Raw genomic sequence first — 13,673 nt, forward strand, 5'->3', positions numbered from 1 at the left:
ATTAACTTATCTTAACAAATGAGGCTATGTGAATGGGAATATTCATTTGTATGGATGTGTTCAGTGTTCCTCTGCAGGGAAAATGAAGTGCCCGAATATCACAATACAGCATACTTTCCCCCAGACAGAAGCACAGATATGCAAAAATCCATGTCTCACTAACTACAAAACATGCTTATAATAATTTCACCTTCTAAATCAGTAACAACAAAGTTTACTCTGGTATACAATACCTATGATTGGAATAAAGAAAGCAATTAAAACATTTCAAGTCTCATTTAAATATATTATCAGATAAATTACTCTTACCCATTGCATTGCTGTTCATTAAGAAAACACCAAATGACTTTCCAGAAGTATCTTCAATGCACATGAAGAATGTTTGATGGCCATATAAATTATTATTATTCTATAAGGCATAAATTTATTTAAAATAAAAAGATTATACACTGAAAATGGACTTTATTGATTCCAATTTATTCTTATAATTTACTCTTCATATTTAACTTACTCCCATACTCCTATAACAATTTTCTCTATATAAGTGCCATATGAAATATTGTAGCACAAAAAACATTGAACATATTTTAATTATTAATACATTAAGATATAAATGTATAACTATATATTATACTATTAATAATTTACTTTCCTTTATGTTTTATTATGATTAAATGAGTTTTAATAAGATATTAATCAACTATACTTCAATTTAAAAATAAAGCTGTCTGTGATAGGGTAATAGCATGCTTATCCATTATGTCTCATGTATGCCCAAGGTATTGCAGGGAATTCCAAAATGATGTCCACCCTCATAGAACTTTTGCAGTACAGTGGTTGAGAGCTGATGAGTAGATGAAGTGGTGGAGGAAAATTGGAAATGAACTTAAAAAGTGAAAGAAGAAAGGCTTCTTGACTGATTGGGTATGGAAGTTCAAAGGAAAGATGTATGAAAATAGCTATGAGGTATTTATTAGCCTGGTGTTTATTATAGACAGTGATGCTGTAAACAAAGATTGGCAAAATTTATTAATATTTTTGTACGAAATGAGGGTCTTTAAAACAATAACTCACCTTCATTTTGAGGAATGAAAGAGCATCAACATTTTAAAAATCATTAACATTTGACTCAAAGCAATCATGAATGAATAAAAAAAGAGTTTTTTTTAATGGTATGGTCTTTGTCCCGAAGAGTCACATATTCTAGAAGTACAGACAAATGTATATACAAATAATACACTGTGATGGTTATCATATTAAAATATGAATAAAGGGTTAGAAAGTAAAGATTAATTCTGCATGGAGGAGTTTGGGAAAAGTTATTATGAGGTGAAACCAACCGAACTATCAATGAATTGTATAAATGATAAAGAACTTCAAGGTTTAGCACGTACAAAGAGAACCAACCTCTTGTGAAAATATGTGAACTTAAGAAAGATGATCATATGTTATGGTAAAGGAAAAAGTGGGTATAGATGCAGAACATGATGTTCAATAGATAGGCAGACACTATATCATACGAAGCCATGTAGAACAAGGTGTTTGGAATTATTCTTGTGCAATAACTAACCCTGGATAGGTTTAAGTACAAGAGTGGAATGATAAAATATAAAAGTGAAAATCAAAAGAAAACATTCATAAATTGGAAATATCTTTTTAAATATTCACGAAATCAGTTGGTCACTTATTTATTTTAGGACTTTGATATCAATCCTCACCCCTAAAGTAAACAAGCTTCTGGAATGTGTATCACTGACATCAAATAAATGATGGTTTCTAATAGGCTAAAATTATCCTCAAATATACCTATTTTATCTATAACAAGAAAGAGAGTGGCTTACATCACCAGGAAGTTGATCCCGAGTAAAAATTGGCCATGTTTTCCAATATAAATCATGACGAAATCTCTTATGAATATGTTCCCCAATACCATAAATATATTCACTGGAAAGTCTGGCTGAGATCTGTAAATACTGGTCAGAGTATACCAGTGGACCAATGCTGGTGTCAAACCTGTAGTATGAAATAAATAAATAAATGAGCTAGAAACATATAAAATGTTCTACTAAATACAGGTCTATATTATCATCCAGAATATTTCATTTTAAATATGTCAGTCTTTAGCTGTGATCAATTCTTAGTAACACATGAATTTTATACCATAACCAGAACTTGTTAATTCCATCAACACAATTTGTTTCGTCATCATCAATATGATTCTTCACATGCATTCTCTCCTTTTATCTTCACCAAAATCCTAAAGCATAACTACCATTATAAATTTCATTTCACAAATGACACAAATTGGACAAATTTATTCATGTTTTCAAGGTTAGGCAGCAGAGCCAAATTTCAGACATAGTTCTGCTTTGCTACAGAGACAGAGCTTTAAAATACAGTACTATACTGGTTTCTGCACCTCTAATATACATATTAAAATTAAGTTCAAAATTATTTTTCCAAAAATAGAAAGGTTACATGTTTTATGCATATCAAATATATACTATGAGAAATGTTAAACAGCATTTCTTTTGTGATTTAACATAAACTCAATCACAAGTTACTAAAATATATTTACAGAAAATAATTGCTGAGATTCAGTCTTGACAATTGTTTAGTTAACCTTTCTTGGAGATTCAAGAGCTATAATCTTGAAAGTTATTAAATTCTTTGTAACAAGTATCCCTCAAAATACATTTATAATGAAGGCATTCAGGTAATATTTAAATTAATATATGTATAGTAATTTAAATTTATTATATGTTAATATATACTCAATTTAATTTCATACATATATATGAAAAATCCTCTAATTGTACTATGGAAATTCATCACTCTCTGCTTAGTAACTATTTGACGCTACAAATTGACAACAGAATATGATAAATACTGGGGAAAAGACACAACAGGAGTTTTAAGTATGCAAAAATATAAACAAGGCTTAGATTGTATCAGTGATGCTCTTCACCTTCAACTTTGGTTGGCCCCATTTCTATACTTTCATTCATGTTCTTGTTCCTTTCTTCCATGAGAAATTAAAATCCCTTTAACATTATAATCTTTAAAACATGTACACCCACCCTCTTTTGGAAGGAAATTTAATCTTTCTGAAAATGCCCTAAAATTAAGACTTTCATAATTCTATGATAATATAATAAAAGTGATCAATTATTTAATCTTTTATTAATATAAAATAATTACTTACAAAAGTCTATCATTGCTTTTTCTATAAACTTTAATGCTAAATGGATTGTCTATAACCTTCACATCATACAATGTATCAGAAGCTGCAGTTCCACTAAATTCTTTTACAAACTGATGAGGAACTTCATATCTTCTATTATTTGGATCAGTAATCTGCAAAGATTTCAAAAAATTAGCATTATTTGATTCAAAACTGTTATTTAATTTTTCAATTCTGAACTAAGTATTAAATGCGAGTTCTAAACACGAAATAATAAATTTAATAATTTTATAGATGAGCTATTAATCTAGTCATAAACTTAACTTTAATATTGCTGAATGGATATGTACAGAATAAACTGTAAAAGAATTAATAGAATTACTTGGTCATAATGGTACTAAATCAAATAAAAATTTTTATTGACCAATATAAAAAAATGATAGTATTACTACATATTGATTCTTGAATACTGGGATTTTGTAATTTAGTTATCCTTGTTACATTTCAGTGATCACCTGCTTAAAACTCCTGCAAGAATTTTGAATTTTGTTTAAAATAAAATCTTAATTTTTGTGAAATTGTGGCTAAAAGGTAATGTACAAAGGATATAGTGTTTTCACTGCCAAATCCAAAAGACGATACTAATAAACTACTTGGTAAAATAATAGCAGAAATTAATTTCTTTACAATCATGACTACAGCACTCCCTCTTGTGAGAACACTGGAATCACAACTAATTAATGAATAGTCATCAGCAGGAAGACATTGGAACTCACCAAAAAAATACCTGACATCCAAAGACAAAGGAGAAGCCTCAGTGAGATGGAAAGAGGGGTACAATTACAATAAAAATCATATCCCATAAGCACTGGGTGGGTGACTCACAAACTGGAGAACAATTATACCACAGAAGTCTACCCACTAGAGTGAAGGTTCTGAGCCCCACATCAGGCTCCTGAGCCTAGGGGTCTGGCAATGTGATGAGGAATTCCCAGAGAATCAGACTTTGAAGGCTAGTGGGATTTGATTGCAGAACTTCAACAGGACTGAGGGAAACAGAGACTCTACTCTTGGAGGGCACAAACAAAGTAGTGTGCATATAAGGACCCAGGAGAAAGGAGCAGTGACTCCTTTCAGCAGAGACTGAACCAGACCTACCTGCTGGTTTGGAGGGTCTCCTGCAGAGGCGGGGGGTGGCTGTAGCTCACCATGGGGACAAGGACACTGGCAGCAGAAGTTCTGGGAAGCACTCCTTGGCATGAGCCCTCCCAGAGTCTGTCATTAGCCCCACCAAAGAGCCTGTAGCCTCCAGTGCTCAGTCACCTCAGGCCAAACAACCAACAGGGAGGTAACTCAGTCCCACCTACCAGCAGACAAGTGGATTAAAGTTTTACTGAACTCTGCTGACCAGAGTAAAACCTAGCTCTACCCACCACCAGTCCTTCCCATCAGGAAGCTTGCACAAGCCTCTTAGATGACCTTATCCACCAGAAGGCAGACAGAAGAAACAAAAAGAACTACAATCCTGCCACCTGTGGAAGGAAAACCACATTCACAGAAAGAGAAACAAAATGAAAAGGCAGAGTACTATGTACCAGATGAAGGAACAAGATAAAAACCAGAAAAACGCTAAATAAAGTGGAGATAAGCAACCTTCCAGAAAAAGAATTCAGAATAGTGATAGGGAAGATGATCCAGGACCTTGGAAAAAGAATGGAGGCAAAGATTGAGAAGGTGCAAGAAATGTTTAACAAAGACCTAGAGGAATTAAAGAACAAACAGACATAGATGAACAATACAATAACTGAAATGAAAAATACACTAGAAGGAATCAATAGCAGAATAACTGAGGCAGAAGAACGGATAAGTTACCTGGAAGGCAGAATGGTAGGCTTCACTGCCATGGAACAGAATAGAGATAAAAGAATGAAAAGAAATGAAGAGAGCCTAAGAGACATCTGGGACAATATAAAATGCACCAACACTTGCAATATAGGGGTCCCAGAAGGAGAAGAGAGAAAGGACCCGAGAAAATATTTGAAGAGATTATTGTCAAAAACTTCCCTAACGTGGGAAAGGAAATGGCCACCCAAGTCCAGGAAGTGCAGAGTGTCCCAGGCAGGATAAACCCAAGGAGAAACCAGCCGAGACACATGGCAATCAAATTGACAAAAATTAAAGGAAAAGAAAACTATTAAAAGCAACAAGGGAAAAATGACAAGATACAAGGGAAATTCCATAAGGTTAACAGCTAATTTCTTAGCAGAAACTCTACAAGCCAGAAGGGAGTGGCATGATATATTTTAATGATGAAAAGAAAGAAAAACTATTTTCTTTCTAAAGGAAAGAACCTGCAACCAAGATTACTCTACCCGGCAAGGATCTCATTCAGATTCGATGGAGATATCAAAGCTTTACAGACAAGCAAAAGCTAAGAGAATTCAGCACCACCAAACCAGCTCTACAACAAATGTTAAAGGAACTTTTCTAACTGCAAAACACAAGAGAAGAAAAGGACCTACAAAACAAACCCAAAACAATTAAGAAAATGGTAACAGGGACATACATATTGATAATTACCTTAAAAGATATGGATTAAATGCTCTAACCAAAAGACACAGATTCACTGAAGGATACAAAAAGAAGACAAAGAAGATATGCTGTCTACAAGAGACCCACTTCAGACCTAGGGACACATACAGACTGAAAGTGAGGGGTTGGAAAAATATTCCATGCAAACGGAAATCAAAAGGAGTAGAAATATTATATCAGATAAAATAGACTTTAAAATAGAGAATGTTAGACGAGACAAGGAAGGACACTACATAATGATCAAGGGTTCAATCCAAGAAGAAGACGTAACTATTATAAATACATATGCACCCAACATAGCAGCACCTCAATAAATAACAGCTATAAAAGAGGGAATTGGCAGTAACACAAAAATAGTGGGTGACTTTAACACCTCACTTACACCAATGGACAGATCATCCACACAGAAAATTAATAAGGAAACACAAGCTTTAAATGACACAATAGACCAGATAGATTTAATTGATATTTATAGGACATTCCATCCAAAATCAGAAGATTGCACTTTCTTCTCAAGTGCACATGGAACATTCTCCAGGATAGATCACATCTTGGGTCACAAATCAAGCCTCAGTAAATTTAAGAAAATTGAAATTATATCAAGCATGTTTTCTGACAACAACGCTATGGGATTAGAAATCAATTACAGGGACTAAAACGTAAAAAACACAAACACATGGAGGCTAAACAATATGTGGCTAAATAACCAAGAGATCACTGGAGAAACCAAAGAGGAAATCAAAATATATCTAGAGACAAATGACAATGAAAAAACGATGATCCAAAGCCCATGGGATGCAGCAAAAGCAGTTCTAAGAGGGAAGTATATAGCAATACAATCCTACCTCAAAAAACAAGAAAAATCTCAAACAGTCTAACCTAAACCTAAAGGGACTAGAGAAGGAAGACCAAACAATACCCAAAGTTAGTAGAAGGAAAGAAATCATAAATATCAGAGCAGAAATAAATGAAATAGAAGCAAAGAAAACAATAGCAAAAATCAATACAACTAAAAGCTGGTTCTTTGAGTGATAAACAAAATTGATAAACCTTTAGCCAGACTCATCAAGAAAAAGAGGGAGAGGACCCAAATCAATAAAATTAGAAATGAAAAGGAAAAGTTACAATGGACACCGCAGAAATACAAACATCATAAGAGACGACTACAAGCAAATTTATGCCAATAAAATGGACAACCTGGAAGAAAAGGACAAATTCTTAGACAGCTATAAGCTTCCAAGACTGAACCAGGAAGAAATAGAAAATATGAGCAGACCAATCACAAGCACTGAAATTTGAACTGTGATTAAAATCTTCCAACAAACAAAAGTCCAGGACCAGATGGTTAAAGTGAATTCTATCAAACATTTAGAGAAGAGCTAACACCCATCGTTCTCAAGCTCTTCCAAAAAATTGCAGAGGAAGGAACACTCCCGAACTCATTCTACGAGGCCACCATCACCCTGATACCAAAACCAGACAAAGATACTACACAGAAAGAAAATGACACGCCAATATCACTGATGAATATAAATGCAAAAATACTCAGCAAAATACTAGCAAACAGAATACAACAACTCCTTAAAAGTGTCATACACCACATCAAGTGGGATTTTTCCCAAGGATGAAAGGATTCTTCAATATACACAAATCAATCAATGTGATACACCATATTAACAAACTGAAGAATAAAAAACATATGATCATCCCAGTAGATGCAGAGAAAGCTTTCGACAAAATTCAACACCCATTTATGATAAAAACCCTCCAGAAAGTGGGCATAGAGGGAATCTAACTCAACATAATAAAGGCCATATATGACAAATCCACAGCAAACATCATTCTCAATGGTGAAAAACTGAAAGCATTTCCCCTAAGATCAGGAACAAGACAAGGATGTCCATTTTCACCACTATTATTCAACATAGTTTTGGAAGTCCTAGCCATGGCATTCAGAGAAGAAAAAGAAACAAAAGGAATAAAAATTGGAAAAGAAGTAAAACTGTCACTGTTTGCAGATGACATGATACTATACATAGATAATCCTAAAGATGCCACCAGAAAACTGCTAGAGCTGATCAATGAATTTTATAAAGTTGCAAGATACAAAATTAATTCACAGAAATCTCTTGCATTCCTCTACACTAATGATGCAAAATCTGAAAGAGAAATTAAGGAAACACTTCCATTTATCATTGCAACAAAATGAGTAAAATACCTAGGAATAAACCTACCTAAGGAAGTTAAAGACCTGAACTCAGAAAACTATTAGACACTGATGAAAGAAATCAAAGATGACACAAACAGATGGAGAGATATACCATGTTCTTGGATAGGAAGAATCAATATTGTGAAAATGACTATTCTACCTAAAGCAATCTACAGATTCAGTGCAATCCCTATCAAATTACCAAAAGCATTTTTTACAGATCTAGAAAAAGAAAATTTTAAAATTTGTATGGACACAAAAGACCCTAAATAGTCAAAGCAATCTTGAGGGGAAAAACAGACCTAGAGGAGTCAGACTCGCTGACTTCAGACTATACCACAAATCTATGGTAATCAAGACAATATGGTACTGGCACAAAAACAGATCAATGGAAAAGGATAGAAAGCCCAGAGATAAACCCACGCACCTATTGTCAACTAATCTATGACAACGGAGGCAAGGATATACAATGGCAAAAAGACAGTCTCTTCAATAAGTGGTGCTGAGAAGACTGGACAGCTACATGTAAAATAATGAAATTAGAACACTCCCTAACACCATCCACAAAAATAAACTCCTAATGGATTAAAGACCTAAATGTAACACCGGACACTATAAAACTCTTAGAGGGAAACATAGGAAGAACACTCTTTGACATAAATCACAGCAAGATCCTTTTCGATCCAACTCCTAGAGTAGTGGAAATAAAAACCAAAATAAACAAATGGGACCTCATGAAACTTAAAAGCTTTTGCACAGCAAAGGAAACTATAAACAAAATATAATGACAACCCTCAGAATGGGAGATAACTTTTGCAAATGAATCAACAAAAAAGGATTAATCTCCAAAACACATAGACAATTCATTCAGCTCAATAAAAATAAAAAACAATCTAATCAAAAAATGGGCAGAAGATCTAAACAGACTTTCTCCAAAGAAGACACGCAGACGGCCAAGAGGCACATGAAAAGCTGCTCAACATCACCAATTATTAGAGAAATGCAAATCAAAACAACAATGAGGTATCACCTCACACCGCTTAGAATGGGCATCATCAGAAAATCTATAAACAACAAATGCTGGAGAGGGTGTGGAGAAAATGGAACCCTCTTGCACTCTTGGTGGGAATGTAAATTGATACAGCCACTATGGAGAACAGTATGGAGGTTCCTTAAAAAACTAAAAATAGAACTACCATATGACCCAGCAATCCCACTACTGGGCATATACCCAGAGAAAACCATAATTCAAAAAGACACATGCACCCCAATATTCATTGCAGCACTATTTACAATAGCCAGGTCATGGAAGTAACCTAAATGCCCATCGACAGACAAATGGATAAAGAAGATATGGTACATATATACAATGGGATATTACTCTCATAAAAAGGAATGAAATTGGGTCATTTGTAGAGATGTGGATGGACCTAGAGACTGTCATACAGAGTAAAATAAGTCAGAAAGAGAAAAAGAAATACTGTATATGAACGCATATATGTGTAATCTAGCAAAACGGTACAGATGAACCGGTGTGCAAGTCAGAAATAGAGACACAGATGTAGAGAACAAATGTATGGACACCAAGGGGGGAAAATGGGGGTGGAGGGTTGTTGTGGTGGGATGAATTGGGAGATTTGGATTGACATATATGCCCTAATATGTATAAAATAGATAACTAATAAGAACCTGATGTATAAAAAAAAATAAAATTCAAAAAGAAATCATGACTAGAAGTGATATCAGTAAAAAGAACTAGAGAGTGTGTCACATTGATATAGAACAATTAACATCTTTCTCAAATTAAATTTTAAACTAATGTTTTATCACAGTCTTTAGTTGAATAACAAAAATTACTAAAGTTTTTTGAGTGTTTATTCTCAGGACACTGTACCAAATATTTTACATTGACTATATTATTAAATTCTCCAAAAACTACTGCCAGAGAAAAATTTCTTATGTTATATTTGAGTAGACAGTCTCAGAGAAGTGGAGTAAAGAGTCTAAACTAGTTCTTTGCTTTGGAATAAATATTTATTAAGAGGGAAATGTCTTGTTGGGGTGGAAAGTCTATTCATAATGTGTTTTATAATAACTTTTCTTTAGAAATCTCAAAGACCAAACCTTGAACCGGAAACGCTTGGGTGTCTGACTTTGAGTTGTGAGGAGAACAGTGTTAATGTCATTTCCAAATAGTGTTGGTGAAGGTATCCTGTTTAATTTGGCTTCAAGTCCTTAAAGAAAGAAAAAATGTTTGCATGAATTATGACTTTATTTACAAAGATTAATAAGTATTAAATGTTTTCACATTTTCTAATTTTCTTTCCTGTCACATATAATGACTTTTTTTTTTCATTTGGAAGATACAATCATGCAAAAAATGTCCTTAATATACCAAATTGAACATTTTTGTGTACATATTTCCCATTTGATTTTATTTAAGATATCTTTCCAAAGAAAATTTTTAAATGTACTGTTTTCATTCAACTTAAAATATGTTGGATCATCATGATAGAACACTTCTCACCAGTATTTGTTGATGTTGTTCCCTCAGCATTATAGCCATGGTTATCTACGAAGAAGCACCAAGGAATAACAGAATTATTCCATGGTCTCCAGCAGCAACCTCGAGCTGCACAAAGTGTCTGATAAAACATTTATTAAAGGAATCATGGGGTTAGTATTGATATCATATGGGTCAATCTCTACTTTTTAAACATAAACTCATTCCAATAAATGTCTGAGTGAATGTTTAAAAAAAATCTTATTTCTTCAAATATATAATGTGCTAAAATATCATTTATCCTTTTGTTCCTTTCACTTGGAAGAAATATAAATATTTGATGAATTGAATTAATTACACCCAATCAGAGACTGATGTTCTGAGTTGTGATTTATCAAATTTACATAGCAATACACATTATTGTAAGCTTATGTTATTTTAAAGGTTCCTGCCCTCTGGATAATTACAGTCTATTCTGTTGTCATGTAGTCAATGCAGAAGAACTAAAATATTTATTGTGTACCAATGATGTATCAAGTTGCAAGTGAGGCTATAAAGATGAAGATATGGCCCTAAACTTAAGTCTACATAAAATGTTTAAGGTAGTTATTTCCAGAAAATTAGTAGTTCAATATGATTTAAACTAGTTTGTGCCAGTTGTTGCAACATCCAATGAATAAAGTAAAATACTAAATTCTCAGTAATTTCATGATCTATGTGGAAAGTTTATATGAAGTGGAAGAAAAATTATATATGTTTATAGTAAAAGTTGAGTCACATGGTGCTGCTGTGTGTTAACATTGGTATAATCAAAAATCCATTTAATATTTAAATTTATTAGTGTGACATGTTTTCATAATTTGAATGCTTGTGAGCTTTTTCTTCTTGGCTATTTGTCTTGAAAAAAATGTTAAAAGCCTCCACTTTCACCAGCTGACGGTATACATGTTAACTTCTCTCCTATTTTTAACATCAAATTAAAATGGCATCAGGTACACATACACACACGCATTCACCCATACACATGCAAATATGTATATTGCAAATGAGAGCAAATAGGAGCTGAGCATTTTGGAGGGTCATTACCTAACAGAATCTAAAGTATGTGTGACTTTTGATATAGACATTGCAAAATGGGAATACACACACACACACACACACACACACACACACACACACACACACAAATTCACTCATTGACATTTTAATCCCATGCAAGTTATGAAGACCAAGGGAGAGTCAAGGTTATGTGAATCCATTCAGTTACACTTAATTTTCTCCATTTGAGCCCCTTCTCCCCAATTACCAAATAATAAAAATAAATAATTTTTAAAAATTAGAAGAATCAACGTTACTTTGTTTTCCACAGGTTATTCTTAATGTTATCATCACAAATACTTTAATAAAATGTAGATATCTTTCTCAAATGTTCTATATTGTCAAAGGTTATACATTTTTTTAAGAAGTAGATTGGAGAGGATAGAATTTCATGAAGATTTATATTTTAACAATAGCTTGTTAAGCATGGGAAAATATTAACTTGTTAATTTGAATTGAAAGGAAGTACAGAAAAGCAAGCTCAGTAATTTCCATTATCTCTCATCTGTTCATACATAAATACAATAAAAAGAAATGCAGCCTAATTAATGGCTAGAGTTTTAAAAATATGGAATTGATCCAATATTAAATAATTATCTTAATATAATTATCTTACTATAATTATCATACTATATATCTATTCATAAAAATATTAAAGACTTTTGTTGCAGACCTGTGTTGGAAATTGTTCTGGAATGCAGTTTATTCTCTCATTGATGAGATCATTTAGCACACTTGGACATTTTCCTGAACCAGGATACACAGTGGTTGTGTGAATGGTAGCAGGGGTTGAAGTAGAACCACTGACTTCTGGGAAAGAAAAAGGTCAATAAAAGAAAACATCGTTTTAAATTAATTTTTCAAGTAACAAATACATTGAAAGTATTCAAAAATGTATATATAATGAAAATTAACATAAACTTTGCATTTAAATAAACCCCACAAATTCAAATCCTAGTCACCAAAAGGGAAAGATCCAAATGATATTTAAAACTGTCAAAGCCCTGTTGACTGTTCCTTCAGAGAATCAAAATACATTCACAGGAGGTCCTGAGGTAGATTCAAAAGGAAACAAAATGTATATTCCCACTGTGCTTAAAAATTGTGTTTTAGAGATGAAGAAAGAAGGTGGAGAAACATGGATAGAAATATTCAGAAAAAAAAAAGATAAACGTTTCAAGCCTGTTTCATTCCTGCTACCTGTTTTTCTCACACAACGTCTCTCTTCTTAATAAAAAATTAAGCCTATGACAAAGAGATTATCCCCCTAAATTTCTCCCCCGCCTCCCTGCAGGTGTCTGAAACCCAGAGCAAAACCCCACTAATGAGATTTCCTACTAGTTAGAAGAACCTCACTGGTAACTATAGATGATTATTCCACTGTTCATTAACATCCTGATCCTTTTGCCTCTTTGCTATTTCTTAAGGAACACAATATGGGGAAGGCTATTAATATCAAAGCACATAGATTCCTTAATTAAATGATGCTTCATTGAAAAACCTGCAATATAATGGATAGAAAAAGTTGGAGTAATTGTGTAACGTACCTGAGACCTTTCTTCATGCATTTCATCTCATATAGATTACTTTTCAAAATCCACAATTATTATGTAGTAAACTTTATCTCAACCTCACTATAATAAGTATTTTCAATATTATTTACCTTCAACAGCAGGTGTCTTAGTTGCTAAAACAGCAATTAGGGCAATAGCTATTATTGTAACTATAGCAAAGAGGACAATCAGAGAGATTTCTAATCCAGTAAATTTCTTCCTTGCCATCTAAAGAAAGAAAAGGAATATATGTTTGAAATGTAGAATATACAACTACAATAAGTGACCATTATTAATATAAAATTATACATATTTGGTTTTTTTGTCTACTAAGAATAACACAAGCGGAGCCACAGACAGCTCTATCAGTTTATAATCTAAAATAATACACATTGGCAAAAGTGTAAACAAAACATGCAGTTTTAAGTAAAAAGAATGAATTAGTGATGCACATTATAGTAGTACACTAAAATGAAAATACAAAAGGAAAAAGGTCTCCAAGTAGGTGCATCTTGCTCTCTCATTTTAGAACAT

The 13,673-nt window shown here is 33.1% G+C and overlaps 1 protein-coding gene across 1 annotated transcript in view; it reads right to left on the reverse strand.

Moving 5' to 3' along the window:
- The window catches only part of SI (sucrase-isomaltase), a gene marked incomplete at both ends in the record, with an annotated part of 98,762 nt that extends 85,395 nt beyond the window's left edge, over nt 1-13,367 (reverse strand). Inside the window, 7 exons of the mRNA XM_079923371.1 lie at nt 310-409; nt 1,842-2,013; nt 3,206-3,357; nt 10,110-10,219; nt 10,513-10,630; nt 12,260-12,396; nt 13,250-13,367. Coding sequence (XP_079779497.1) covers nt 310-409; nt 1,842-2,013; nt 3,206-3,357; nt 10,110-10,219; nt 10,513-10,630; nt 12,260-12,396; nt 13,250-13,367 — 907 coding nt within the window. The remainder of the gene's footprint in view (nt 1-309; nt 410-1,841; nt 2,014-3,205; nt 3,358-10,109; nt 10,220-10,512; nt 10,631-12,259; nt 12,397-13,249) is intronic.
- Between the last annotated feature and the right edge of the window lie 306 nt (nt 13,368-13,673).

Source organism: Stenella coeruleoalba, assembly GCF_951394435.1.
Source record: "Stenella coeruleoalba genome assembly, chromosome: 5".
Lineage (NCBI taxonomy): Eukaryota > Metazoa > Chordata > Mammalia > Artiodactyla > Delphinidae > Stenella > Stenella coeruleoalba.